At 33.5% G+C, this 27,227-nt stretch overlaps 4 protein-coding genes across 5 annotated transcripts in view; all 4 read left to right on the forward strand.

Moving 5' to 3' along the window:
- The first annotated feature begins 2,276 nt into the window (after window positions 1–2,276).
- Window positions 2,277–3,656, forward strand: LOC140955073 (disease resistance protein Roq1-like). The gene is made up of 3 exons (XM_073406611.1): window positions 2,277–2,352; window positions 3,001–3,016; window positions 3,092–3,656. Exons 1-3 carry the CDS (start codon window positions 2,277–2,279, stop codon window positions 3,654–3,656), a joined length of 657 nt encoding a protein of 218 aa, XP_073262712.1.
- Window positions 3,657–7,797: 4,141 nt separating this feature from the next.
- Window positions 7,798–10,449, forward strand: LOC118058306 (disease resistance protein RPV1-like). Of its 2 annotated transcripts, none has more exons than XM_035071015.2 (2): window positions 7,798–8,475; window positions 9,459–10,449. In XM_035071015.2, exons 1-2 carry the CDS (start codon window positions 7,886–7,888, stop codon window positions 10,228–10,230), a joined length of 1,362 nt encoding a protein of 453 aa, XP_034926906.1. In that variant the 5' UTR covers window positions 7,798–7,885; the 3' UTR covers window positions 10,231–10,449. The 2 variants fall into 2 exon arrangements, with proteins under 2 accessions (XP_034926906.1, XP_034926907.1); XM_035071016.2 differs by having other exon boundaries at window positions 9,528–10,449.
- A 4,016-nt stretch (window positions 10,450–14,465) lies between these two features.
- On the forward strand, window positions 14,466–15,522 carry LOC118058300 (heat shock cognate 70 kDa protein-like). Its single transcript, XM_073406612.1, has 3 exons — window positions 14,466–14,657; window positions 14,811–15,029; window positions 15,145–15,522. Exons 1-3 carry the CDS (start codon window positions 14,466–14,468, stop codon window positions 15,520–15,522), a joined length of 789 nt encoding a protein of 262 aa, XP_073262713.1.
- A 3,709-nt stretch (window positions 15,523–19,231) lies between these two features.
- LOC118058301 (disease resistance protein RPV1-like) overlaps window positions 19,232–27,227 on the forward strand; it is a 71,933-nt gene continuing 63,937 nt past the window's right edge. Inside the window, exon 1 of the mRNA XM_073406816.1 lies at window positions 19,232–20,146. Within this exon, the coding sequence (XP_073262917.1) occupies window positions 19,698–20,146 (449 nt within the window). The 5' untranslated portion in view covers window positions 19,232–19,697. The remainder of the gene's footprint in view (window positions 20,147–27,227) is intronic.

Raw genomic sequence — 27,227 nt, forward strand, 5'->3', positions numbered from 1 at the left:
TTTTCACTTTTAAAATCATTATTTTTGACACCAACATGTTAAAACAAACAAAAAAACTAAAAAAAAAAAATTAATCTCAAAAAAAAATATAAAAAAAATTTAAATTTATTAAAATATATTATTTATACAGAAAAGACAAACAAACCTAAATGCCCTTTCCTTTCACATTAAATTTATTAAAATATTGTTTATAAATATATTTAATGTAATGATAATTAAAAATAAATTTAAAACATTAAAAAAATATATTATTTGATATATTTTTAAGTGAAAATTATCTTGAAAAACAAGTGTTGTACCCCAATACCAAGCATGTTCTCTAACAAGTTCTTAAAGATATAGCGGGGTGTTGTGAATGATAGTAATAATTAGTTTTTTTAAAATATTTTTTTTATATAAAAAATACATCAAGATAATATATATTTTCTATTTTTTAAAGAATTATTTTTTACACAAACACATCAAAACAAACTAAAAAAAAAAATCAATCTAAAATAATTTCAAAATTTAATTAAAAAACATTGTTTACATAGAAGACAAACAAAAGCCTAAAATGTCTTTTCCTACGGCATCACAAATAACAAGACTAGAAAGAAGCCTTCTGTGCATGGAACATTTCCAGGGTAAGCTAACAATGTGCACCTTCTGTAATGTCCTGGAGAAAATACTTTGAATTTGAATATTATATTTTTTTATTTTTAAATTATTTTTTTTGTGTTTTAATTATATTATTTTTGACTTTCTGATATTTAAAAATAAATTTTAAAAAAAAATAAAAAAAATATACTATTTTGATATATTTTCTAATAATTTTTTTTTTTAAGAAAAAAACAACTACTAGTACAATATCAATAGGCTTTCTAACAAGTTTATTTTCAATTAAATAATTTATATAACCATTATAATATAATATAAAGGCAACAACATCCTCCGCAAGGCAAAAACTTGGACGGAAGATATAAAAAAATATTTACAAGTATTGTAACAATTGTTTTTTAAAGTGTTTTTCATTTAATATATTTTTTATTTTTAAAGAATTATTTTTAACACAAACATATTAAAAACTACCGAAAAAAACTAAAACAAAATATATCTTAAATAAAAAAAATAAAAAAAATCAAAATATATTAAAAACATTGTTTATAGGCAAAAGATAAAATCGCCTTTCCTTCCATGTGCATGGCAGCTCCATTGGGCTGCTACGGGAAATTAAAATTAAAATGTATTAAAATGTTATTTTTATTTTTTAAAAAAAAATTATTTTTAATTTTTATATTTAAAAAAATTTAAAAATTTAAAAATATTAATTTAAAAAAAAAAAACAGTATATTTTCAAAAATGTGTTCTGACACATTTTGACAAGAAATTCGTAATTTCCAGGAAAAATTATAAAAGAATTTGAAGTAAAACTTAAGAGACTAAAAGAATGACGTGGACAGAAGTGTTTAGGTGTTTTTAAAAAAATATATAATAAAAAAGTTTAAAGAGAAAATAACAAAAGATCAGCTACTCCGCCCAAGTGAATACCTAATACATTTGAATTATTAAAAAAGTTATCTATCACAGGCCACAGCTGTGGGGAATCTGATAAACAAGAATATATATGCTTTTTGATTTTTAACAATGGAATCAACAATGTGCAATCGTGTAATGTTCTAAGAAAATTCTTGGATTTGATGCCTATAAATTATACATATGCCTAAGGCAGGTCTTCAACACGTAAAGCCTAAACTACTGATTCAAAATCAGCCTCATCTTTTTCCTTGAGTTACTTCCGTTCTCTCCCTCCAACCTACCTTACCACCAGAGTCTTACTCTTGTTTCTTCGACTGTTTCTCCACAAAACAATATGATGTCTCCATCCCCATCTACTCCTTCCACCTTAACCACCGCCCAGCCACAAGGAATTAAATATGATGTCTTCCTTAGTTTCAGGGGAGAAGACACTCGTGTTGCTTTTACCAGCCACCTCTATGATGCTTTGAACCGGAAAACAAATCCTAACTTCATAGATTATCAGCTTGTGAGAGGAGATGAGATCTCGGCATCACTTCTGAGAACAATTGAAGAGGCCAAGCTTTCTTGATTGTTTTTTCTGAAAACTACGCATCTATCCAAATGGTGCTTAGAGGAGCTTGCTAAGATTATTGAGCGTAGAAGAAATAATAGACAGATAGTTATTCCAGTATTCTACAAGGTGGATCCATCCCATGTAAGAAATCAAACAGGGAGTTTGGGGATGCATTGGCTAGATTGATAAAGAAGAAAGCTTGACGATGGACAAAGAGCAGAGCTTCAGAGACGCTTTGACGGATGCAGCCAATCTATCTGGAATGGAGCTTAGAAGTCTGAGTAAGCTCCTGAAATATATTCCATAAGAAAAATATTCGTTCATTGTTGAGGATTTGAGATTTAATTTAAAATTTATTGAGAATGATGAGCTCTGTGAATTTATATTTATTTATTTGATTTTGAAAACGTTGTAGCGAAACACTTGTACAGATCTTAAGCTTTAGGAGACAGAAAGAAGATATTCATAATCCCTATATTAAATTTTATCAGGACAATCAATGTTTCAATGTTTTCTTCTATCGTTTCACTTGAAATTGGGCATTAATAGTCTATTAATTTGAAGGTGAAAAAAGATCATGATGACTTAAAAAATACTATAAATTATATATTTTGAGATTTCTCCTAACAACTTAAACTTTTTAATTGAAAGGATTATATGATATGATGATGATTTGAGAAAACATCTTATTGCATTTGCATTTCATTGATTTTCTTAGATATACACTTACAAGTAGTTTCCAGTTTCAATGATTGATTACTGTAGCGTGATATAAGTAGGGAGCTGCTGCATATTTCTAAACTCAAATTCATTCTCTCGAGAGCCCAGTAAAGAGAATCTTGTCTAGGTTTATGATTCACGTGTTTACATTAGCATTATCCATTGCCAATAATGATGCTCAAGTACTCATACGTGTCTACTATGTATAGATGTAGCTACTAAGGAGTGAGTATGTTTATATGTTTCTTCTTGTCCGGTCCATTTTGGCTAACAATTAGGTGTGTTCTTCTTGTTTGTCAGGCTGGAGTCTGAATTTATTGAGAAAATCATTGGAGATGTTTCGAACAAATTGCAATCTGTGTCTTCAAGTCACACTACGGGTCTGTTTGGAATTGATGTTCGCGTTAACAAAGTTGAATCTTTGTTAAATATGGAATCTCCAGATGTTCTCATTGTAGGGATATGGGGAATGGATGGTATCGGTAAGACAACGATTGCTCAAGCTGTGTGCAACAAGGTTCGTTCTCGATTTGAAGGAATCTTTTTCGCAAACTTTAGGCAAGAATTAAAAACTGGTTCCATGGCTGATTTGCAAAGAAGCTTTCTTTCACAGCTGCTTGGCCAAGAAATTCTGAACATTGGCTCCTTTAGTTTTCGAGATTCTTTTGAGAGGGAGAGACTTCGTCGTAAAAAGGTTTTTATTGTTCTGGATGATGTGGATGATTTCATGCCTTTGGAAGAATGGAAAGATTTGCTTGATGGACGACACAATTCATTTGGTTCGGGCAGTAAAGTTCTCATAACAAGCAGGGACAAGCAAGTGCTTAAGAATATAGTAGACGAAACATACGAGGTTGAGGGTTGAACTATGAAGAATCTTTCTTAAACTCTTTAGCTCAAAAGCCTTGAAGAATTGCAACCCACAATTGATCGTAGAGAATTGATAGAAAAGATTGTAAGTCATGTACAAGGCAATCCGCTGGCTCTTATAGATTTGGGTTCCTCTCTCTATGGTAAAAGCACTGTAGAATGGTACAGTGCATTGAATAAACAATCCATATTTCTTTAGAAGATTTGAACAAAACCAAGCTATAAGAATATTAGATGGCTTTTATTGTCGGCCTGTGATTTTTTATATAAGCACGCTCATTGATGAGTGTCTCATAACTACTTCTCATAAATGCTAGAAATGGCATTTAGCATTGTTCGTGTAAAATCTAAGTTTCCTGGAACAATAAACAAGACTTGGTTTTAGACCTGGTTTCCATTATGATTTACCAAATTGTGCCCATTACACCATAAATACATGAAAGATAAAAGACTTCTGGGGAAGGTTATACTCACATCTTTAGGGCCATTGTAAGAAGCAACCCACCGATAAATAGTCTCTAACTTAATGGTCGAATGCACGCCATTTTTATGGAATACATCAAATGATATGAGTGCTTGCACAATATCAAAAAAGTGTGAAGTTTGTTTTGAACATTATCAGCTTAGAAATCAACATGTGTGTGTGTGAAAGAACCATTGACGAAAGCAGTGTAACAAATAAGAGTATACCTGACTGGGGCCAATGATGGCAATAAATTGTAAATTATAAGGTCTTCTCCCACTCTGAAACCAAGTTCAAGCTTGGTTGGCAAGAAGAATGTGAGGAAAGCAACGAAAAGGAAAAGAAAAAAAAATATAGAAAACATGAATTTATATCATTGGTTCTATATGATAATAAGAAAGCTCATAAAACCAGTCACAACCCAATACTAAAATATTTATTTTAGTAGAGAAAATGGCGGTGAATATTGGTTTAGCAAGACTGATGCAAAAACAGGGCATTTTACAGAATTGTTGTTGCTGATAGCCATACTCCAAGAGATGGCAAACACCTTCAAGGTGTTGATTTCTACGACCCCTTAGCAGGTTCCCTCTTCTTCTCTTATTATTTTCATATCCTCGGTTCACATGATTTTTTTTTCTAATTTTAAAGACCTGGACTTTGAAGGCTTATTGGGTTCATTTTCAGGTTCTCGTATCATCATTGCATGGTATGTGTAGATAACTTCGTTACTCAAGACTTAATCTTTGTGGATAATGCATTTGTAATTTTATTTTCTGTATATGTAGTTTAATATGACCATTGATAGCACTGATTGTTCATAGTTTATTCTGTCATCAGTTAAAGTCTCAAAAATATGTTCATAGTTCTTAGTTTTAGTAGTTTTGTGGGTTAATTTTCATCTATTTTAATTTAAATCTAGTCCAAACTAAGGTCACTGGATCAACGTTTTAAGGAGTATTTCTTTCTTCTTTTGTTATTCCGCTTAAGGTTGGAAGGAGGCCAGAAATGAGATGCAAGCTCACATCATGAAAATGGGTCAAAATTCAAAAACATTCTATCAAGTTGCCAAAGCCTGGGCCAATCCTCTTCTTGATGCTCGGGCAATAATAGCCATATCGATGGGGACAACGACTTGACCTTATCTCTTCCTTGAAATTACAAGTTTCCCTTTTCCTTTATATATATAAAGGAAAAGGCAAAAGGCATCTAAAAAGGAAAAGGCATCTGCCGATAAAAAAGGAAAAAGGAAAAGGCATCTGCATATGTTTATTTCTTAATTTTAAAAAAATTAAAAAATTAAAAAAAATATTATTTTAATATATTTTAAAAATAAAGCACTTTTAAAAAAAACCACAACAATATTTTAAAACAGAAACTTAGTTTCAAGTCATCGTCCCCTTCAATATAGAAATTATTGCAGGAGCATGAAGAAGAGGATTGGCCCATCCCCGGTCCCTTCCTCTCTCCTTCAAGACGACTTCTTCTTCTTTTTCTTCACAATAAATATATATATATAAAGGAGAAAGGAAAAGGCCGATTTATTTGGATAGATTGTGGTTTTGCAAAATCACAGATATATTAAAATCAAGGTTTAAAATAGCAGATTTTTTGAAACTATGTTGTTTTCTAAAAAACAATTAAACCATATTATTTCTCTAACTGTATCATTTTTAAAAACAATTCCAATTATAGAGGCAGAATAATATAATGAGTAATATAACTCATTATTTCTTTCCAATAAAATCATAATAACCATTATAATATAATGTGTAGTCAACAAATTCACATCTTTTTCCTATTCTGAGCTCACTTTCCATGTCCCATGTAATGCAGATTAACTGTTAAAGGGGCTGCATACAAAGGGATAACCTCGCACGGAGAAAAATAAAAATCTAAAATTTAATTATCAGTAAATCTAATGTTTAAGATAAACTGAAAAAAAAAAAAAAGTGTTAGAAAAAGATAAAAAAAAATGTGCCCTCAATTCACATGAAGATTAATTATCAGTAAACCCCTTAGCAGGTTCCCTCTTTTTCTCTTATTATTTTCATATGCTCAGTTCACATGAAGAATTTTTTTTTCTTAATTTTAAAGACCTGTACTTTGAAGGTTTATTGGGTTTATTTTCAGGTTCTCATATCATCAATGCAATCAATGCATGGTATGTGTAGATAACTTTGTTACTCAAGACTTAAACTTTGTGGATACTGCATTTGTAATTTTATTTTTTTTATGTATATGTAGTTTAATATGACTATTGATAGCACTGATTGTTCATAGTTCATTCTATTATCAGTAAAAGTCTTAAAAATATATTCATAGTTCTTAATTTTAGTAGTTTTGTGGGATAATTCTCATCTATTTTAATTTAAATCTAGTCCAAACTAAGGTCACTGTAGGCCAGAAATGAGATGCAAAAACATTCGTTTTCAGGTTCTCATAAAATCATTGAGTATTTCTTTCCTCTTTCGTTTTTCCGCATAAGATTGGATGTAGGCGTAAAATGACATGCAAGCTCACATCATGAAAATTATCTATCACAGTTGTGATATGATGATACACGAGAATATATGTTTCTTCTAATTACAGCAATAATTGTTGGAGGCAAACCATTACGCAGTCATGCACACGTGTCTAACCATTAAAAAAATGACGTCGTTATGCTTTAATACAGTCATAAAAAGTGGTGTTGGTCTGCGGAGAAAAGTCACATGTGCTGTCTAAAAAAACATGGATGCTTTTAAGATGCAAATGTCTCTAATTCACTTTGATTATAACTAAAAATTTTACTTCAATTATTTTACCGAAACACCCATGAATCCTAGTTTTTAAAATTTTACTTCAAAGAATATTTGAATCCTTTCTGTCCACAAGACATTATTGCTCGGGCAATAATAGCCATATCGATGGGTGGGGACGACGACTTGACCTTATGTCTTCCTTGAAATTACGTGTTTCCTTTTTTCTTTATATATATATATAAAGAAAAAGGCCAAAGGCATCTAAAAAGGAAAAGGCATCTGCCGATAAAAAAAGAAAAAGAAAAAGGCATTTGCATCTGCTGACACCGTCTGCAACGTGGTTAAAGCTATATTTTAAAAAAAAATTAAATTTTTTATTAAAAATTAATATTTTTTTTTATGTTTTATAATGATAATCTTAAAAAAAATTAAAAATAAAAATATTATTTTAATTTATTTTAAAAATAACAATAATTAAAAAAACATCACAACTATACTTCTAAATACATACTTAGTTTAAGTCATCGTACCTTCAATATAGCAATTATTGCAGGGGCATGAAGAAGAGGATTGGCCCATCCCCGGTCATGCACACGTGTTTGCGGAGAAATGTCACATGTGCTGTCTAAAAAAACATGAATGCTTTTAAGATGCAAATATCTCTCATTCACTTTGATTATAACTAAAAATTTTACTTTAATTATTTTACCGAAACACCCTCGAAGAAGAGGATTGGCCCCATCCTCCATCCCTTCCTCTCTCTTTCAAAACGACTTCTTTTTCTTCTTCACAATAATTTTAAAAATAACCGATGGTTATTTTGGCCATTTTTAAAATTAAATATAAAAATAACTGTTAAAGAAAGTAAAATGCCATTTTTACTATTGATTTACCTTTTCCGTTGGAATACAAAAAGTAAAGAAATAAAAATCAAGGTCTTCAACACGTAACGCCTAAGCTACTGATTCAAAATCAGCCTCATCTTTTTTCTTTGAGTTACTTCCGCTCTCTCCCTCCATGCCTACCTTACCACCAGAGTCTAATTACTCTTGTTTCTTCGAAGTGTTTGCTTATATCTGGAGATTCATCATACGAAACCCCAATGTTTCTCCATCCCCATCTACTCCTTCCACCTTAACCACCGCCCAGCCACAAGTAATTAAATATGATGTCTTCCTTAGTTTCAGGGGAGAAGACACTCGTGTTGCTTTTACCAGCCACCTCTATGATGCTTTGAACCGGAAACAAATCCTAACTTTCATAGATTATCAGCTTGTGAGAGGAGATGAGATCTCGGCATCACTTCTGAAAACAATTGAAGAGGCCAAGCTTTCTGTGATTGTTTTTTCTGAAAACTATGCATCTTCCAAATGGTGCTTGGAGGAGCTTGCAAAGATTATTGAGTGTAGAAAAAACAATGGACAGATAGTTATTCCGGTATTCTACAAGGTGGATCCATCCCATGTAAGAAATCAAACAGGAAGCTTTGGGGATGCATTTGCTATACTTATAAGGAATAAAGCTCTGACGTTGGAAGAAGTGCAGAGCTTCAGAGACGCTTTGACGGATGCAGCCAATCTATCTGGATGGCGCTTAGGGAATTCTGGGTAAGCTCTTGAAATATATCCCATGAGAAAATATTCGTTCATTTGTTGAGGATTTGAAATTTAATTTAAAATTATTGAGAATGATGACATCTGTGAATCCATATTTGTTTTATTTGATTTTGAAAACGTTCTAGCGAAACACTTCTATAGATATTATGTGGTTGGTTGTTCGGTGTATTAAAATATTTGTTTTTTAAAAAAAACAAAATTAGTGTTTTTAGATTATTTTATAGTGTTTATATTAAAAAAAATATTTTAAAACATAAAAAAAGTATTATTTGGAGTGAAATGTTTGTATAGATATTAAGTGGTTGTTTGTTTTTCTGTATTTAATTGTTTTACTAAAAAATTAAATTATTTATTTAGTGTTTTTATATTATTTTGAAATGTTTATATTAAAAAAAAAATTTAAAAATTATTTATAGTGAAATGCTTGTATAGATATTAAGGTTTGTATTGATATTAAGTGGTTGTTAGTTTTTGTGTTTCAAAATGTTTTTTTAAAATATATTTTTTAAAAAATAATTCCTTTTTATTTTAAACTATTGTTTTTAGTGTTTTTTAAATTATTTTAATGTATTTATATTTAAAATAATATTTTAAAAAAATATATATTATTTTAATATATTTTAAAAAATAATCAATTTTCTTGAATATCCTTGAGTTTTAGGAGATAAAAAGTAGATACTTAGGAATCCTTACGTTAAATTTTATGAGGACAGTAAATGTTTTTTTCTGTCCTTAAATAGTATTCTATTTATTTGAGTATTTATTTCAGGTGAAAGGATAATGCTATATTAAAAAATAATATTGATTGAGATGATTCTATATGATAAGATGATATGAGAAAACATCATATGCATTTGCATTTCATTGATTTTCTTAGATAAACACCGATTACAAGTAGTTTCCAGTTTCAAGGATTGGTTAACTCATACTACTAAGGAGTGAGTATGTTTATATGTGTTCTTCTTGTTTGTCAGCTTGGAGTTTGAGTTTATTGAGAAAATCATTGGTGATGTTTTGAAATATTTGCATGCCATGTCTTCAAGTCACACCACGGCTGGTCTATTTGGAATTGATGTTCGTGTTAGCGAAGTTGAGTCTTTGTTAAATATGGAATCTCCAGATGTTCTCATTGTAGGAATATGGGGAATGGGTGGTATCGGTAAGACAACGATTGCTGAAGTTGTGTGCAGCAAGGTTCGTTCTCGATTTGAAGGAATCTTTTTTGCAAACTTTAGGCAACAATCTAATTTGCAAAGAAGCTTTCTTTCACAGCTGCTTGGCCAAGAAACTCTGAACACTATGGGCTCCTTGAGTTTTCGAGATTGTTTTGTGAGGGATAGACTTCGTCGAATGAAGGTTTTTATTGTTCTGGATGATGTGGATGATTTAATGCGTTTTGAAGAATGGAGAGATTTGCTTGATGGACGAAACAGTTCATTTGGCCCGGGCAGTAAAGTTCTCATAACAAGTAGGAACAAGCAAGTGCTTAGTAATGTAGTTGATGAGACATATGAGGTTGAGGGGTTGAACGATGAAGAAGGTATTCAACTCTTTAGCTCGAAAGCCTTGAAGAATTGCATCCCCACAATTGATCAAAGACACTTGATAGCACAGATTGTAAGGCATGTACAAGGCAATCCGTTGGCTCTTATAGTTTTGGGTTCCTCTCTCTATGGTAAAAGCATCGAAGAATGGCGCAGTGCATTGAATAAACTAGCTCAGAACCCTCGAATCAAAAATACATGAAGAATTGGTTACAATGGGTTGGATCAAGAACAACAATCCATATTTCTTGATATAGCACATTTCTTCAGAAGATTTGAGCAGAACCAAGCTACAAGAGTATTAGATGGCTTGTATTGTCAGCCTGTGATTATCGATATAAGCACGCTCATTGATAAGTGTCTCATAACTACTTCTCATAACATACTAGAACTAAGGTTTTAAGAAAGAGTATTTCTTTCCTCTTTCGTTTTTCCGCTTAAAGTTGGATTTAGGCGTAAAATGAGATGCAAGCTCACATCATGAAAATGGTGAGGGTCAAAAACATTCTATCAAGTTGCCAAAGCAGGCCCAAAATCACCCGTTGTCGTTATCAACAGTGATAGCACTGTTGACGAGAAACACGTAATTTCCAAACTCAGCTTCCCGAACACGCTGCCTCTCTCCTTAAGGTCAAGTCGTCGTCCCAAAGGATTGGCCCCATCGATCCCCCGTCCCTTCCTCTCTCCTTCAAGACGACTTTCTTTTCTTCTTCTTCTTCACAATAAATAAATATATATAAAAGGAAAAAGGAAAAAGGAAAAGGCATCTGCCGATTTATTTGAATAGATTGTGTGTAATGAGGTGGAAGAAAGCATGTAAAAAGAAGAAGTAATTATAATTACATGGCTGCATGCCAATTATATTGCCAAAAGCAGTAAACAGAACCACGATTGTGATTTTGAATCGCTTTTATATTAAAATCGTAGTTTAAAATAGCAGTTTTTTAAAAAACTATGTTCTTTTTTAAATAAAATTAAACCATATTATATATTTCTCTAACTGTATCAATTTGTTTTTTAAAAAATTCCTATTATTGGGGCAGAGTAACAAGTTTTTCCCAAATGAAATCATTATAATCACTATAATATAATTGGAAGTCAATAAAGTCCTTGTTCGTTCAAACACTTGTATCCAAGACTCGAAGCCCTTCCTACCAAATCACAAAAAGAAAAAACAAATAACAAGACATTAAGCCTTTCTGTCCACAGGAAATTTCCAAGTAGATGTGCGCCCTCTCCAACGTCTGAGAAAATACATGGATTTGATTTTTTTATTTTTCATTAATTTTTTATATTTTTATATTATTTTAATGTATTGATATCAAAAATAAATTTTAAAAAATAAAAATAAAATACTATTTTAATATATTTCCAAAAAAATTATCTTGAATAACAATTATTATCTCAATACTTTCTAAAAAGTTCTCAATCAAATAATCATAACCATTATACAATAATGGAAATGCAAAAAAGTCTTTGGCATATGCAAACAGTTGATTTTTAAAATATGTTTTGCTTGAAAATACATCAATATAATATTTTTTTTTAATTTGTTTTTTGAATTTTATTTATTTTAAATTATTTTTTTTTGTTTTAATTATATTATTTTAACGTTATGATATTAAAAATAAATTTTAAAAAATAAAAATATTATTTTTATATATTTTTAATAAAAAATAATTTAAAAAATAATCACTTATACAATATCAAATAAGCTCTCTAACAAGTTCTTTTCAATTAAATCATCATAACCATTATAATATAATACAAAGGCAAAAAAATCCGTAAGGCAAATACTTGGACCGAGTATAATAAGAATTGTTTTTTCAAGTGTTTTTTTATTTAAAAATATATTAAAATAATATATTTTTTATTTTTAAAAAAATTACACCAGCATATTAAAACAAACTGAAAAAAATTAAAAAAAAATCTCAAATAAAAAATTAAAAAAAATCAAAATTTATAAAAACCTTGTTTACAGGCAAAGATAAAAGCGCCTTTCCTTCCATGTGCATGGCAGCTCCCTTGGGCTGAAATTATATTGTATTAAAATATTATTTTTATTTTTTAAAAAAATTATTTTTAATTTTAGTATATAAAAAAAAATTAAAAATATTAAATTTAAATAAAAAATTATTTTTTTTATAAAACACAGTATATTTCGAAAAAGTGCTCTGACAGATTTTGATATGACCATTATCAAAAGCAACCGTTCCTTAAAGAACAAAGACAAGAAATTCGTAATTTCCAGGAAAAATTATAAAAAGAATTTGAATTAAAAATTAATAGACTAAAGAATGATCGATGTGGGACACACAGAAGTGTTTAGTGTTTTTAAAAAATATATAATAAAAAAGTTAAAGAGAAGATCTGCTACTCCGCCAAGTGAATGGCTAATACATTTGAAATATTAAAAAAGGTATCTATCACAGCTGTGATATGATAAACAAGAATATATATATATATATATCCTTATGATTTTTAAAACTTATTTTTTATATCAGTAAATTAAAATAATAATAAAAATTTTAATTTTTTTTAAAAATTAAAATTTGTAATAACACTGGGAATACCATAAAAACAAAACAACGTATAAATGCCTTTTCCTATCACATCACTTTGTAACTGGGGAATTTCCAGGAAATCAACAATGTGCAATCTTGTAATGTTCTAAGAAAATACTTGGATTGGATTTGATGCCTATAAATTGGCTGGTCTATTTGGAATTGATGTTCGTGTTAGCAAAGTTGAGTCTTTGTTAAATATAAATTCTCCAGATGTTCTCATTATAGGGATTTGGGGAATGGGTGGTATCGGTAAGACAACGATTGCTGAAGTTGTGTGCAACAAGGTTCGTTCTCGATTTGAAGGAATCTTTTTTGCAAACTTTAGGCAACAATCTGATTTGCAAAGAAGCTTTCTTTCACAGCTGCTTGGCCAAGAAATTCTGAACAGGGGCCTCTTGAGTTTTCGAGATCCTTTTGTGAGGGATAGACTTCGTCGTAAAAAGCTTTTTATTGTTCTGGATGATTTGCATAATTCAATGGCTTTGGAAGAATGGAGAGATTTGCTTGATGGACGAAACAGTTCATTTGGTCCGGGCAGTAAAGTTCTCATAACAAGTAGGGACAAGCAAGTGCTTAGTAATGTAGTTGATGAGACATACGAGGTTGAGGGGTTGAACGATGAAGAAGCTATTCGACTCTTTAGCTCGAAAGCCTTGAAGAATTGCATCCCCACAATTGATCAAATGCACTTGATAAAAAAGATTGTAGGGCATGTACAAGGCAATCCGTTGGCAATTGAAGTTTTGGGTTCCTCTCTCTATGGTAAAAGCATCGAAGAATGGCGCAGTGCATTGACTAAACTAGCTCAGGACTAGTATTTGTTATGGATTACATTTTTTTAATAAAAAAATTAAATATATAGAATTTTTATTAGTTTTTTAATATAAAAATTCTAATTATAAATTAAAATGCTTAAATATACATGAAGTGAAATAAATTAATATTTTATCAATAAATAACTAAATAGAATTAAAATATTTGATATACAAAAGAATAAATATCAAAAGCTTAAATACCCTTAATAAAAAACATTAGGTTTTTTTTATATGAAGATTAAAAAAATCATTTTACGATGCATAAAAAATAATTCACATATGTCCTAGTAAAAAAATTACCCTTAACCCATAAGCTTTTGGTTACATATATGTTTCTGGTGAAATAATTAACGACCAATGCGAAAAGATTGAATTGCTCTTAACTCATAAGCTTTTGGTTTTTTCTTAGAAGGGGAAAAATGTATCTAAAGTGTCGCAATGAATAGTTTTTTTAGTCTATATCCATAGTATTCACTATAGTATTTTGGTAAAAAAATTTATTGTTTCTACTAATTAAAAAAATTATTAAAATTAACTCGTTTGAATCTCATTTAGGTTTGATAAAGCTAATCATATTGTGAGTGAATTGATATGTTGATTTGACAAAACAAAAAAAAAAACTCTAACCCAAATTACATTTGGAGTCAAGAAGTCCCCAATTAATCCGTCAAGAGTCCACCAAGTTTAATATACGTGTGAGGGATCGATTTTTTTAATTTGATTCTTTTATAGTATTATTTTGTTGCGGTGGCTCTTTATTCTTGTGGAGTTGGCCATAACCCCTTCAATTCTTTGTAATTTTCTATTTGCTGTCTGAGTTGCTGCGACTCTTCTCAATTTTCACCATCCTTTAGTGCTGGCCTGGCCGAATGGAGACCTGCAATTTTACAAAAGAGTTTATGCATGTCTTGTAACTTGCTTTAAATAAATGTAAAATAGTTGTAGGATGACTTTCTTAATCAAATTAAAAGGATAAATTTTTTATTTTATTTATTTTATTTTTATAGCGTGTCATGTTTTTATGATTTAAAGAATAGGATTGCAGGGGTGAAATCATGTACACCGATGATTTTGCTGGTGCTTTCTGCATACGATCACATCAAAATGGAGCAATGCAGGAGGTTGGCCAATCACTTGATAGTGAATTGGCTTACTGTTATCAGTCAGTCAATAATGATGGGGTTTTAGACATCTATATGTTAAAAGATGCGACAATGTTGATTGGCAGGAGATTTAGTGATACTTTTGTGCAGAGCAACATCCAACAGTAGCCATTAAAAGTCCTTGAAGTTCCTCGTGACAAGCCCTTGATTGTGGTCAACTACAACGGTGAAGAGAAATAGTTTGCAGCTGAAGAAATATCTTCAATGGTCCTCTTAAAGATGCATCAAATTGCATAGGCTTACCTTGGCAGTGCGATGAAGCTTGCAATACTCATTGCCCCTGCCTGCTTCAATGTCCCTCAACGACAGGCCACAGCTGATGCAGGCAAGATTGCTGGTCTCATGTCATGCATATCATTAATGAGCCCACTGCTGCTGCAATGGCTTATGATCTTGAAAAGAGGGCAACTATTGTTATTGAGAGGAATGTTTGACTTGGGTGGTGGTACTTTTGATGTCACCCTGCTTACTATTAAAGGGAATATCTCTTAGGTGAAGGCCACTGCTGGAGACTCCCGCCTTGGAGGTGAGGACTTCGATAACAGAATGATGAATTAATGACTTTGTTCAGGAATTTTGGAAGAGGAATAAGGAGAAGGATAGCAGTGGAAATGCCATGGCCCTCAAGAGGTTGAGTTCTGCTTGTGAGAGGATGAAGAGGAGCCTCTCTTCCTCTACTCAGGCTAACATTGAGATGGATTTGAAGCTGGTGGACAAGTGTTTGAGGGATGCCAAGATGGACAAAAGCAGCATCAATGATATTGTTCTTATTGGTGGTTCCAATAGGATTCCCATGGTGCAACATTTATTGCAATATTTTTTCATTGGGAAGGATCTCTACAAGAACATCAATCCAGATGAGGCAGTTGCCTACGGTGTTGCTGTCTTGAGTGGTGAAGATAATGAGAAATTAACTAGGTTTGTCGAACATTTTGAATATTATGACTAAGTGTGGTAATATATTTTTCAGGGATTATTTGACATCTCCCCTTTCCTACGAAACATACATGTTTCCTTGGTCTTGCCACGATGTCTTCACTTTTTCTCTCTGGTTGGCGCTCAGCTTGTTTAAGTAGACTATTATTAAAAGTTGGACTCAACAGAACGTGCAACTAGCTAATCACCATTCGCGACTAGATAGTGAACCAATCAGCACAAAAATTCTGGAAATACTCGAGCAGGCACCTACAACTACAAGATGAATTTACCACATCAATCTTAACAAATTAAGTTTTGGCATCCTACCTGGATTGATTTCGAATATGAAATAGTTCCATTGTGTACGGAATATATGGAGAGAGGTTGTACACTTGATAAATAAATTAACGTGTCGAGGCTTGCATAAATAATCGTGGAATCCGCCTACATGCATGGTTTGCTATTAATCAAGGTTTTCCTTGTGTTCATGCACTGCTTAAAAAAGAATTGAGGCTGGTTGCGAGGCTCCAACAGTGAATCAAAATTTCTTTCTTCTTGGTGTTTAGAGCTTAGACTTGTCAAATTAGTGTGCCAATGTTGAATGAGTTCTCAATGTATTGACTACTGAATATTCTGTGTTTCCCTTTTCTTTTCTTCTAAAAGTTATGCTCGTTGATTTTGCATATATTTGGCACTGCGTTTTAGGTGGGTTAGATAATTTTTTTTAAACAAAATTATTTAAAATTATTATTTTTTATTTTGAGATTATTTTAATATGTTGATATTAAAAATAATTTTTTAAAAAATAAAAAAAATATATTATTTTAGTTTATTTAAAAAATATATTTAAAAAAAAAATTATTATGGGAATTCAAAACAGCTGTTTTTGTTGAAAGGTAAGGATGAAGGAAGCTTATTGAAGAAACTAACGGTGTTGCACATAGATAAGATGAGAGAGGGTGGAATAAGGATGTCCGGACGTCAAAAGAAAAGGCATTAATGATGAATTAAGGTGACCGGCTATTGATGGATAGTATTATTGTGATTGTGGTTGTTTGGCGATATCCACTCAACACTTTATACAGGTTCGAAAGCTATGCACAACAAGTTCTTCCCAATGAAATAGTAATAACCATTATATTGGGTTTAGGCCAACATTATTGATAGGACTAATTATACTATTGCCTATATATCATCAAGTAAAATAACTGGATTTAGTCTATTCCGGTAACCAAAGCTTCACTCCTTCCTTTTGATTATGTCGTAATGCTGACTGAATCCAGTCCATAAACCCAGGAACGAAACTAAGTTCGTTCCCTTTCGTCACTGAAGCACTAATCATGCTTAATTTTTAGCTTTGCTATTAGGGGAAGATATATATGTTGATTAGTTAGCTTAGCTTTTGCAGTGGCTTGAATATTTGAAGTTGCTTAATTATTTTTACATTTTTGCTTTTCTTTTTGGTAGCCAAGGGCGATGCTAGAAGATTGGGTCTTAATGTTGACCTTGTGAAGTAACTTTTTTTCTTTTTCTTATTACGTTCAATTTATGCTGTATTACTTCTATAAGTTATATGCTTTCACACGTTTTTGTTGTGTTTGTGTTTCTGGTATTTGGGGTAATAAAAATTTATCCTTGTATTTTAGTTTAACCTGGAGATTGCAGTATAAGGTGTCTTGGGTAATGCTGGAGGTTTAGCAAGATAAACATGTTTAGCTTTTGATTCTTAATTGCTAAACATCTATTTTAGGCAGGAGATAACTTCACAATGAGAGAGTTATCTGTTCACTTTTTGCCAATTTTGATTTAAAGAAGGAGAAAGCTGATGGATCAGTCTTTAGTTTGCATGAAGCTTTTTCACAGTGTTTCTCCCACACACGATTTACGTTATAGGTAATGAAGCTCTTGGATGGCTGCTTCTATTTGCCTGTTTGATTAAATGGGTTGGCGCAATGTCTTTCATCTTGTTTAGTTGATTTCGGTTATTCTTCTACTTGAATGCTCCAGACAATGCTATGAGATGATCATTTCCTGTTGTACAGCTTAATATTGCTCAGTCTAGTATGATAGGCTGCGCTTCTTCTTAAATTCACATCTTTTTCCTATTCGGAGCTCACTTTCCTGTAATGCAGATTAACTGTTAAAAGGGCTTCATACATTTTCAAATGTGTGAGAATATGGAGCATCTGCGTCATGATGTTCCTGTCCTTGTACTTGAGAAAATATTCATTGCTGATTGTTGTGTCATTAGCAATTAGATGATGCAGCATTAATACTTTAAAAACTGATTTGTTCTTATTTAATATGACAATGATAATAGATCACATGAAAAGACTGTATTGCTTTTAATGACAAGAACTGGCACAACTAATCTTTCGTTAAATAATGTTTTATAGAGGAGGCTCGATCATTGGTTGATTTTCTTTGATAAGCACAACTTTGGTGGGCCATCTACGCGATTCGGGTGATCTTACATGATAATATCAGCATCCCTTCAATCAACCAACAAAGTAAGCATGATTAAGGCCCCAAAGTGTTTTTATAGGATCGGCATCCCTTCAATCACCCATTAACAAAGGAGGAGGAAAAAGGAAACCTTCGTAGAGAGGACAGATGTTAGCGAGGGAAGAAGATGGTGAAAGTATGATTGGACAATTCTTTCACCACCGTACCCACTCTAGCTAAGTTGTTTAAGAGTGTGTTTGGTATTACGGTAACTTTTATAGTTGTGGTTTGAAAAAAATTATTTTATAAAAAATACTTTTAGTTAGATTGGTTTGAAAAAATAGGTGTTTGGTTAAAACTGTGGTTGAAATTGAGGTTGAAGAAAAAGTAGTTTAATGTGTTTGATTAAAAAAATGATTTTCAAATTGAGGTTATAAAATAATTTTAAAAATATATATTAATATTGATGATTTTAAATTTAAATATTGTAGAATTAATTACTCTTATTACATCATGAAATAAATAATAATTTATATAAAATATTATTTATTATTCCATTAAACTATTTATAATTCCATCACGTACAAAATTCATCCGATAAGGATTTATAGGTTCCATGGTTTTTTGAGCGTGCAACAAAATCAGGTAAAATATAATCAGAAACAAAATTAGAATTGTGATCAAATTCCACAAATACTATGTCATCATGCGATATTTTTTTAATTTATGTAGTGTTATTAAATAATATTGAATATTATTTTTGAGTAAAACATAATTTTAAAAAAATTAAAAAAAATTTACCGGTCCAATGAATTATACTTGCGTGAATAGTGAAAAAATTCAACAATAACAGGTTAATGCTTCTCTCATTACAGGTGAATTAAATTCACCTGGGCACAACAGTGCCAAGGTGAATTTAATTCACCTGTCATTACCTGCAATAGGCACTGTTACGAACAATGCACAGGTAAATAAAGAGAAGCAGCGGGAGAGAAGCAGCTCCCAGCTGCTTTTGCAAAACCCTGGTTTGATGGAAAAAATTATGGGACCCATCAAATAAAAAATAGCTTTTTTTATATTATCAAACACTTGGTTTACGCAGTTAGCTTTAAAAGCAGAAGCTACCGCGTAAACAAACACCTCCTAAAACACTTTCCAACGGGCCCAACACCACAAATTTGCACATGCGGTTCCATTGAACCCATTGAGGGGTGGGTCCTAGTGTAGTTTGTCAAAACAGGGAGAGGCCCCTTAGCTTTACCCTCCTCACATGTGTCTCCCTCCATTAGTGGAGAAACCCTTGCGCCTCTGTCAACCTACCATCTTTTCAAATTCATCCCATAGAGCTCCTTCCTTTGTTGGTTGATTGAAGGGATGCCGATATTATCATGTAAGATCACCCGAATCGTGTAGATGGCCCACCAAAGTTGTGCTTATCAAAGAAAATCAACCAATGATCGAGCCTCCTCTATAAAAACATTATTTAACGAAAGATTATTAACAATGAACAAGACCGGAAATTTCCAGGAAGTCAACATCTTTTTTCTTTGAGTTGCTTCTGTTCTCTCCCTACATACTTACCCTGCCACCAGAGTCTTACTCTTGTTTCTTCGTCTGTTTCTCCACAAAACAACGGCGGTGTTTTTCTTGTTTCTCTCTATCTTTTTGTTTGTTTATATCTGGAGATTCATCTTACGAAACCATCATCTATCTCCATCGCCATCTACTCCTTCCACCTTAACCACCGCCCAGCCACAAGGAATGAAATATGATGTCTTCCTTAGTTTCAGAGGCGATGACACTCGTTTTGATTTTACCAGCCACCTCTATGCCGCTTTGAACCGGAAACAAATCCTGACTTTCATAGATTATCAGCTTGTGAGAGGAGATGAGATCTCGGCATCACTTCTGAGAACAATTGAAGAGGCCAAGCTTTCTGTGAATGTATTTTCTGAAAACTATGCATCTTCCAAGTGGTGCTTGGAGGAGCTTGCAAATATTTTTTACCGTAGAAAAAATAATGGACAGATAGTTATTCCGGTATTCTACAAGGTGGATCCATCCCATGTAAGAAATCAAGCAGGAAGCTTTGGGGATGCATTTGCTACACTTATAAAGAAGAAAGCTTTGACGATGGACAAAGAGCAGAGCTTCAGAGACGCTTTGAAGGATACAACCACTCTATCTGGATGGACCTTAGGGAATTCTGAGTAAGCTCTTGAAATATATCCCATGAGAAAATATTCGTTCTTTTGTTGAGCATTTGAAATTTAATTTAAAATTATTGACAATGATGAGCTCTATGCATCCGTAATTATTTTATTTGATTTTGAAAACGTTGTAGCGCAACATTGTACATATCTTAAGTTTTAGGAGACAGAAAGAAGATGCTTAGGAATCCTTATGTTAAATTTTTTAGGACAATCAATGTTTTCTACTATTGTTTCACTTGAAATTGGGTCATTAATAGTCTATTTATTTGAGTGAAAAATAATAGAAATCATAGGTTTTGAGATTTTCTCCTAACAAATTAAACTTTTTTAATTGAAATGATTTTCCTCCAACAATGTCAGTATTAAAACGCAAAAGTAGAGAGAAGAGACATGCCTAGACTGAAAAACATGAAGAAGACTGAAACTTCCATAGAGCAGAACCTCTATTGGTGCTTGTTTGCTGCACCGTTCGAGAGGAATCGAAGAAGAAATAGAGGAGATTCATGTTCATCATCTTCTCCCATAGAAGAGATAAGGCATGATTCCACGTGTCGGTAGCGGTGGTGTTGTGCGCTACCAAGATTACCAAGCTGGTAGAAGTTTTCCAATAACCCTCAACCAACCACAACAACATTGGAAGATTGACATGATGTTGTGAAGATCATCAAAAGAATTGAGCGAGCTATGAAGAAGGGAAGGATTGAAGGTTTTGTTATGGATTCCAGAACTGTGAAGAGAGTTGAATCAAAAGATGACTCTCGATTGAGAAACCTCAGTTATTTTGCCTAGTTAAGTCTCACTCAAGCATCAACTACTCCAATGTCTTTGCCAAAGATAGACATTCCTTTGCCATGTGGGTTTATTTACCAGCATCTGCCAGATAGACAAATTGCATGCAACCACCGTGGTATAATTCAAACCAGATGTGAATATCATGAAGGGTTCGTGGACCATTTCAGTTGAACAGACACAAGAGTTTCAAGAATCGAGTTGAGTTTGTGAAAGATGATGTCATCAATCATGTTGTCGCCAGAACATCCTCAGAATGACATGTGATCGAAGGTGCTTGGAAAAACACAAATATTGCCAGAAGAGCTGATTCAAGAATGGTGATGAAATGTCAATCATATTGTTATGAAATTCTTCATTTTGTTTTGGGATCACATCTCATCCTTTACCGAAACATGTCTTGCTTTTGTCTCTTTGTTGTTTTGAAATCAACAGAGGTTTAGCATTTTATTCTGACAAAATATTTTGATCAAACTCCAACATGCGATAAAGGTTAATCAATCCTGAAGATTAAAAGTGTTTTGATTACAGAAATGACTCGATTCTTGTTGAAATGACATGAGGTGACTGAACAAATTTTGAGCTCACACATAAATTGAACCACACATCATATAGCTAAGTTTTAGCAATATGCATAATGACATGTAGTGGATTCAATAGTTATGGACTCGTGAATCATGACTCTTACAAGTTCTAATCATTACGCTAGATGAGGTCAAAATTTATCGGTTCTAACCGACCTTGCTTGAAATGAGAAAATGCCATTTTTGTTATCCTCTCACATTTCTTGAAATATTATCCCTTGCGGTCCCCATTTGAGCCTGATAGAATATTTCTTTTCAAAAGAAACCCTGACTAGGATCACACCCCACACTGGGGGAAAATGAGAGATATTTTGAAGACATTAATGGATAAAGCGAAGGCTTAGAACAAAAATCCAATTATTGAGAGAAGGCTAAAAGAAAACACATAGACTGGGGGCATATAAGAAAATTTTGAGGAAGGCTATGAGTTGAAATTGTCTTCACTTAAAGACAAGTTAAAGATAAAGAAAGGAGAATGCCTATCAATTCTAAGAGAGGCAAGACAGTTTTCAATTGAAAAAAGACAGCAAATGCCAAAAGTCAACACTAGAAAAATTGATGCTTCATATCTTTTGGTGTGTCTTGGATAGAGCCTCTAATGTCTTCAAAAACAAAAAAAATTAGATTAGTTATTCATCAAAGAAAAAGTTGGATTTGCATTATGACTTATGTTAATAGAAGTCTGATCTTTGAGGTTAACAAGGTTCTATGTCATTTCCTCTATAAAGACAACAATAGAAAACGAGTTGATGAATAATTGATGTTGATCCTAGGTTTTTGAAACCCTCAAACACCTTTTGAGCCTTTGAAATTCTTTTCTTTCATAGCCATGAATCATAGCCTACATTACATGCTTTTTAAAAGCCCTTTTTAATCAAGCAAGCAACTTGAACCGATAAATGGCGCTCTCAAAACTTGAAGAGTTTTTCCATAAGAGTCGTGGCTTCATGAATTAAGTTACTGGTCGTTATGCATGTTGATAAAATTATTGCTAAAAAACTAAACATTTTTCCTTCATGAATCCTCAAGTTTTGACTTGAGCCTGTTGTTTTCCTTGAAATTCACAGAAGGTCACCTCATCGCAGACCATTAAAAGATATATCCAAAATCAGAGTTTAAAGTGGACACAAAGAACTATGGAAAAGACCATTTTAATCTTACAACGGGTCGATTTCTGTTTTCAAAATACAAGACAATTGAAGGACTACATTGAATGACGTGTGTTGGGTCTTTGATCAAAGAAGCTTGAATTTCAAAAATACTTTAAAAAAAAAAAACTGATATCTCTCTGATTTTATCTCAACAACTAGACTTTGAATAAACATGATCTTTGAAATATGAGATTTGATTCCAGAACAAGAAAGATTTTCAAACAAGAACATCAATGGAGTTTGCAAAATCCTTGACAAAAATGACATCAACATTTCTCGACACTCCTTGAAAGGTTGACCACCTCGGGGCAATACAATGGACCCTTGGAAGAAAAAAAACAAACAACATTCTGATCAGCTGGGGGCAAAGAAAAAATCAGATGATGAGTCGTCAAAGTTCATCAAAGTTATGTTTAACATCTGACAATGACAAGGAAAAACCTTCTTGAGTATAAACCGATGAACGAACCTTCAGATCATATTGGGGGCAATGTTGTTCAAAGACAATCCATGATCTAGTGCATTTCAGCAGCAATTGATGAGCAACGCTGCACTAGAATGATATTTTCATATCTTCATTTTGGTTTATCATCTTCAACATGGTTATGACTTTTGATCGATGCTATCACATAGTTGCATGTGCATGAATGCTGGAAGGATGCACCCACCAAGACTGACCGTGGGACCATTTGTTTTGAAGCTCAAATGCACACTTCATCGCATGAATATGGGTGATAACATGAACATCATTGATGATGCCAATACATTTCTTTTCAAGATCTGATTAGATGGGTGAGAAGAACTTTTTGAGGAAAACATTGAGCTTACAACAATGAGCCTTTCCCTGCAAAGTATGAGATGCATGTCAGAATGACGTGGCAGTTCCATGATTATGGATGACCATATATACTTGAATGGTGTTTCAACTGGAGGCAGTTTCAGACTGGTTAACAATCTTGATGGGTGCTGGCATGATGCACACAATCAATCAAAGGATAATCCTCGAAAGAATCTAGGAGAGAAAATCCTTCATAATGAATCAAGCAGTGTTGTAACCCATTTTTGGGTCCCCGCAAAAAAATAAAATAAATAGCCAAAGAAGGTTAGAAAAATGACAAGAGGCAGAAGCGCTCGGAAAATGGTCAGAAAATTGGTCAAGGAGTATAAAGATACAAAGATTGGATTTTTGACAAAATATTCTTGAAGGATGAGAACCCTATTGAGAAGAAAATTTTGAATTTTGAGGAGAGAAGCCCAAATTTGGATGTTTATGGGTTTAATTGTTTTTTTATTGGATTTATAGGGGATTTGATTGCAAGAAAATTGATTTTTTAAGTCAATTTGGGCTTTAAATTGAAGAAATTAAAGTCCTGGGGCCAAATTATGATTTTTAGGGATTTATTAAGTCAAATCAGGGGCTTAATTGCATAAATATTGAAGTTTAATGGCCAATTAGGGGTTTAATTGTGAAAATCCGAAACCAGGGACCAATTTGGAAAAGGCGCAAAGATAGGGGGGCTGTTTGGAGTTGATTGAGGGGCCTAATTGAAGAAATTGGAAGTTTATTGATCAATTGAGGGCTAAATTGCATAATTTAGAGGCCAAGGACCAAAGTGGAAAAGGCGGCCAACTTGGCGGACAAGACCGAAATTGTCAGGGACGCAATTGAAAGGAACAAAAATAATTGGGGGACTGATGTGAACGTTGGCGCATTTCTGGCGCCAAATTTAAATGAAACGGCGCGTTTTCTCCAAAACGACGCCGTTTCATGCGTTTTAAAAAAAAAAAAAAAAAAAAAGACCAAACGGTGCCGTTTTGAACGGCACTGTTTCTCTTCTTCTTCCCCCCGCAGGCGTAGCAGAGGAGAGGAAAACCGGGGTTTTTGTCCCCGCCTCTCTCCTCACGTGCCATGGCCCGACGCCCCACACTTTGGGACCCCCGAAGCCGAAGCCGCTGGCCGACCACCCGCCGCGCCACCGAACCCGAGAGAAGCACCTTGGCAGCGGCGCCTGCCGACCAGCACGCCTTGTTCCCCCATGCACGCCCCGATATTGCCTATAAATAGAGAAGAAGCAGAGTGAGAAGGGAGAAGAGGAGAACCGATGGAGTGACCCGAAAAAAAAAAAAAAAACCGAGACAGTTGAGAGAGAGAGGAAGAGAGAGAAACACCATAACAGAGGAGAGAGTTACCAAAAAAACTCAAGAAAACCGAAAGCAAAGGGAAGGTTTGAAACCAGGAGGGAAGTGAGAAAACCGAAACCAAGCAAACGAACCGAGAGGACGTCGCCGGACCACTTGGAATTCGCCGTGAGGAGTCGACAGGAGTAGGTCACTGCCACCGCCTCCACCGCAGCACCGCCAGCAAGCCATCGTCTCCGCCGCGCCAGGTACGCCTCCTCCCCTGCACATTTTTTTCTTGTTTTATTTCTTGCCCCCTGCATGCAGAATCGTTTCTGCATGCAGGAGGCACGGGGGGGAAAATAATTCCCCCCCCCCGTTCATTTCTTTTTTTTTCTTTTGGGCCAGACAGGGTCTGGCCCAATGATATGGGTCTGGGCCGGTCTGGCCCAGATTGCGGGTCTGGGCCGGTCCGGCCCAGAAGACAAGACACTGTTGGGCCGAGTCCGGCCCAACGTCTTTTGGGGCTGGAGTCCGGCCCAATTAATTGGGCCGGCCCAACCCATTTAATATATTTAATATATTATTATATTATGCATGTGTGTATATATTTTTTTTTTTCTTTCTAAAAAAAAAATAAAAAAAAAAATAGAAAAAATTCTGAAAAGTAAAAAAAATATATTGTTGTTCTTGGTATATATTGATTTGCATTTTTTACTATGGGGATATAATTTCAGTATATAAAAACACCTGTTTTCGTAAAAAAAAAAAAGAGTTTATAAAAAAAAAAAATGTTTTGTTTTCATGGCATACGGCCAATACACTAGCATGTTTTGAAATGTTCTTTTTATATATAAAAAAAAATATTGGAAGTTTTGAAAATGTGTTTTCGCAATAGATTTCTTAAACACAAAATCATTTTCTTGCATTTGTGGATTTTACAACCCGTTTGTAAAACTCCAAAGGGTATTGGCCAATATTCCAAAAAACTATAAAAATCTTATTTTGGGAGGAGAAGTTGTGATTATTGTTCACCGCTAATGTTTGGATGAAGAAATCCTTAAAAGGACGAACATCCAAAATATTATCGGGAGTAATAAATCAACGCACAGGTTTGAAAGAAGCTTTGGCTGCGATCGAGAATATTTCAAAATTTAATTTTTTTTTTGCCACGGTTTACGAGCCGTGAAAAGTAATTTTTTTTTTAGAAATTGTGAAATTTTCTTCGTTCTTTTTATTCTCTTTTCCTTGCGATTTACGAGTTGACGGGATTAGAAAACACCAACACCATAGACTATAGAGCAAACCAAACACCAAGCAGCTTACCTTAGGTAGGGCGTATTAGGGGTGCTAGTACCTTCCCTTTACGCAACCCGTCCCTTGCTTTAGAATCTCTGAAAGACCAGTTAGGGTTCCTAGTGACCAAATACTAGGTGGCGACTCCAAAGAACCAAATCCTTAGAACACAATGAAAATCGCCAGCCGATGTCGTGCCTTTATAAATTTTTTTTTTGTGGGGGTGTGACAGAATGGCGACTCCACTGGGGATGTTAGGACTAAGCTTGATTTGTTTGTTTGTTTATGTTATATGTTATTGGTTTTTGTTTTCTTATGATGTTTTGTTTAAAAGCTTTAGCATATATCTTTACATTCTATCATACATGCCATAGTCATGCATCACTTTATTATTATTATTATGTTTTGGAGGGCACACACATGTAACTCTAAGTTTAAGTGGGGGACTAGCAGCTTGCCTTATGACTTGAGTCAAGGCTTAAGTTTGTGTAAACCCCAACTCTTTGCTGAGTGTTTAGACTGATAGTGATTGGTACATGTGCCATCCCACTATCTGCTGGACCTCCATATCGCCTTTACGAGGGTGATCACTGGAACAACAAGAGACCCTTTTTTAGAGACCTAGTAGTAAACCTACCCTATGTCTCACGTAAAAGAACTAGAACCTATCCTTAGGGTGTATGTTCCGATATAAATCTTTTGCATCGAAACAAGACTAACCCCCCATACATTTTGAATTGCAGGATTTTGTGAACGAAAATGACCATCACCAAATCTTCCATAGAGTATGGAAAGAATTCTGAACTGTCACAATTGATTGAAGGAGACTGCCTTAGAAGCGATGCTAAGAAGATGTCGCCAATCAAGAACCTGAATTGCATATTGAATGAGGTGAACAAAGTTAACGACTTCATTTTCAGAATGTGGATAAAAATGCATTTTTTAGGAAATACGGACGTTTGATGGAAATCGCAAAGGTAGAAGTTTTAAGCCCAGCTGTGCGAGCCTTAGTTCATTTTTGGGATCCAGAATACCGATGTTTCTCCTTTGGAAGCGTAGACTTGTGCCCCACGATTGAGGAATATGGATTGTTGACCGAGTTTCCGAATGACCTGTATCGGATTTATTCTCCTTTGAGAT

The sequence above is a fragment of the Populus alba genome, chromosome 19 (genome assembly GCF_005239225.2).
Source record: "Populus alba chromosome 19, ASM523922v2, whole genome shotgun sequence".
NCBI classification, from domain to species: domain Eukaryota; kingdom Viridiplantae; phylum Streptophyta; class Magnoliopsida; order Malpighiales; family Salicaceae; genus Populus; species Populus alba.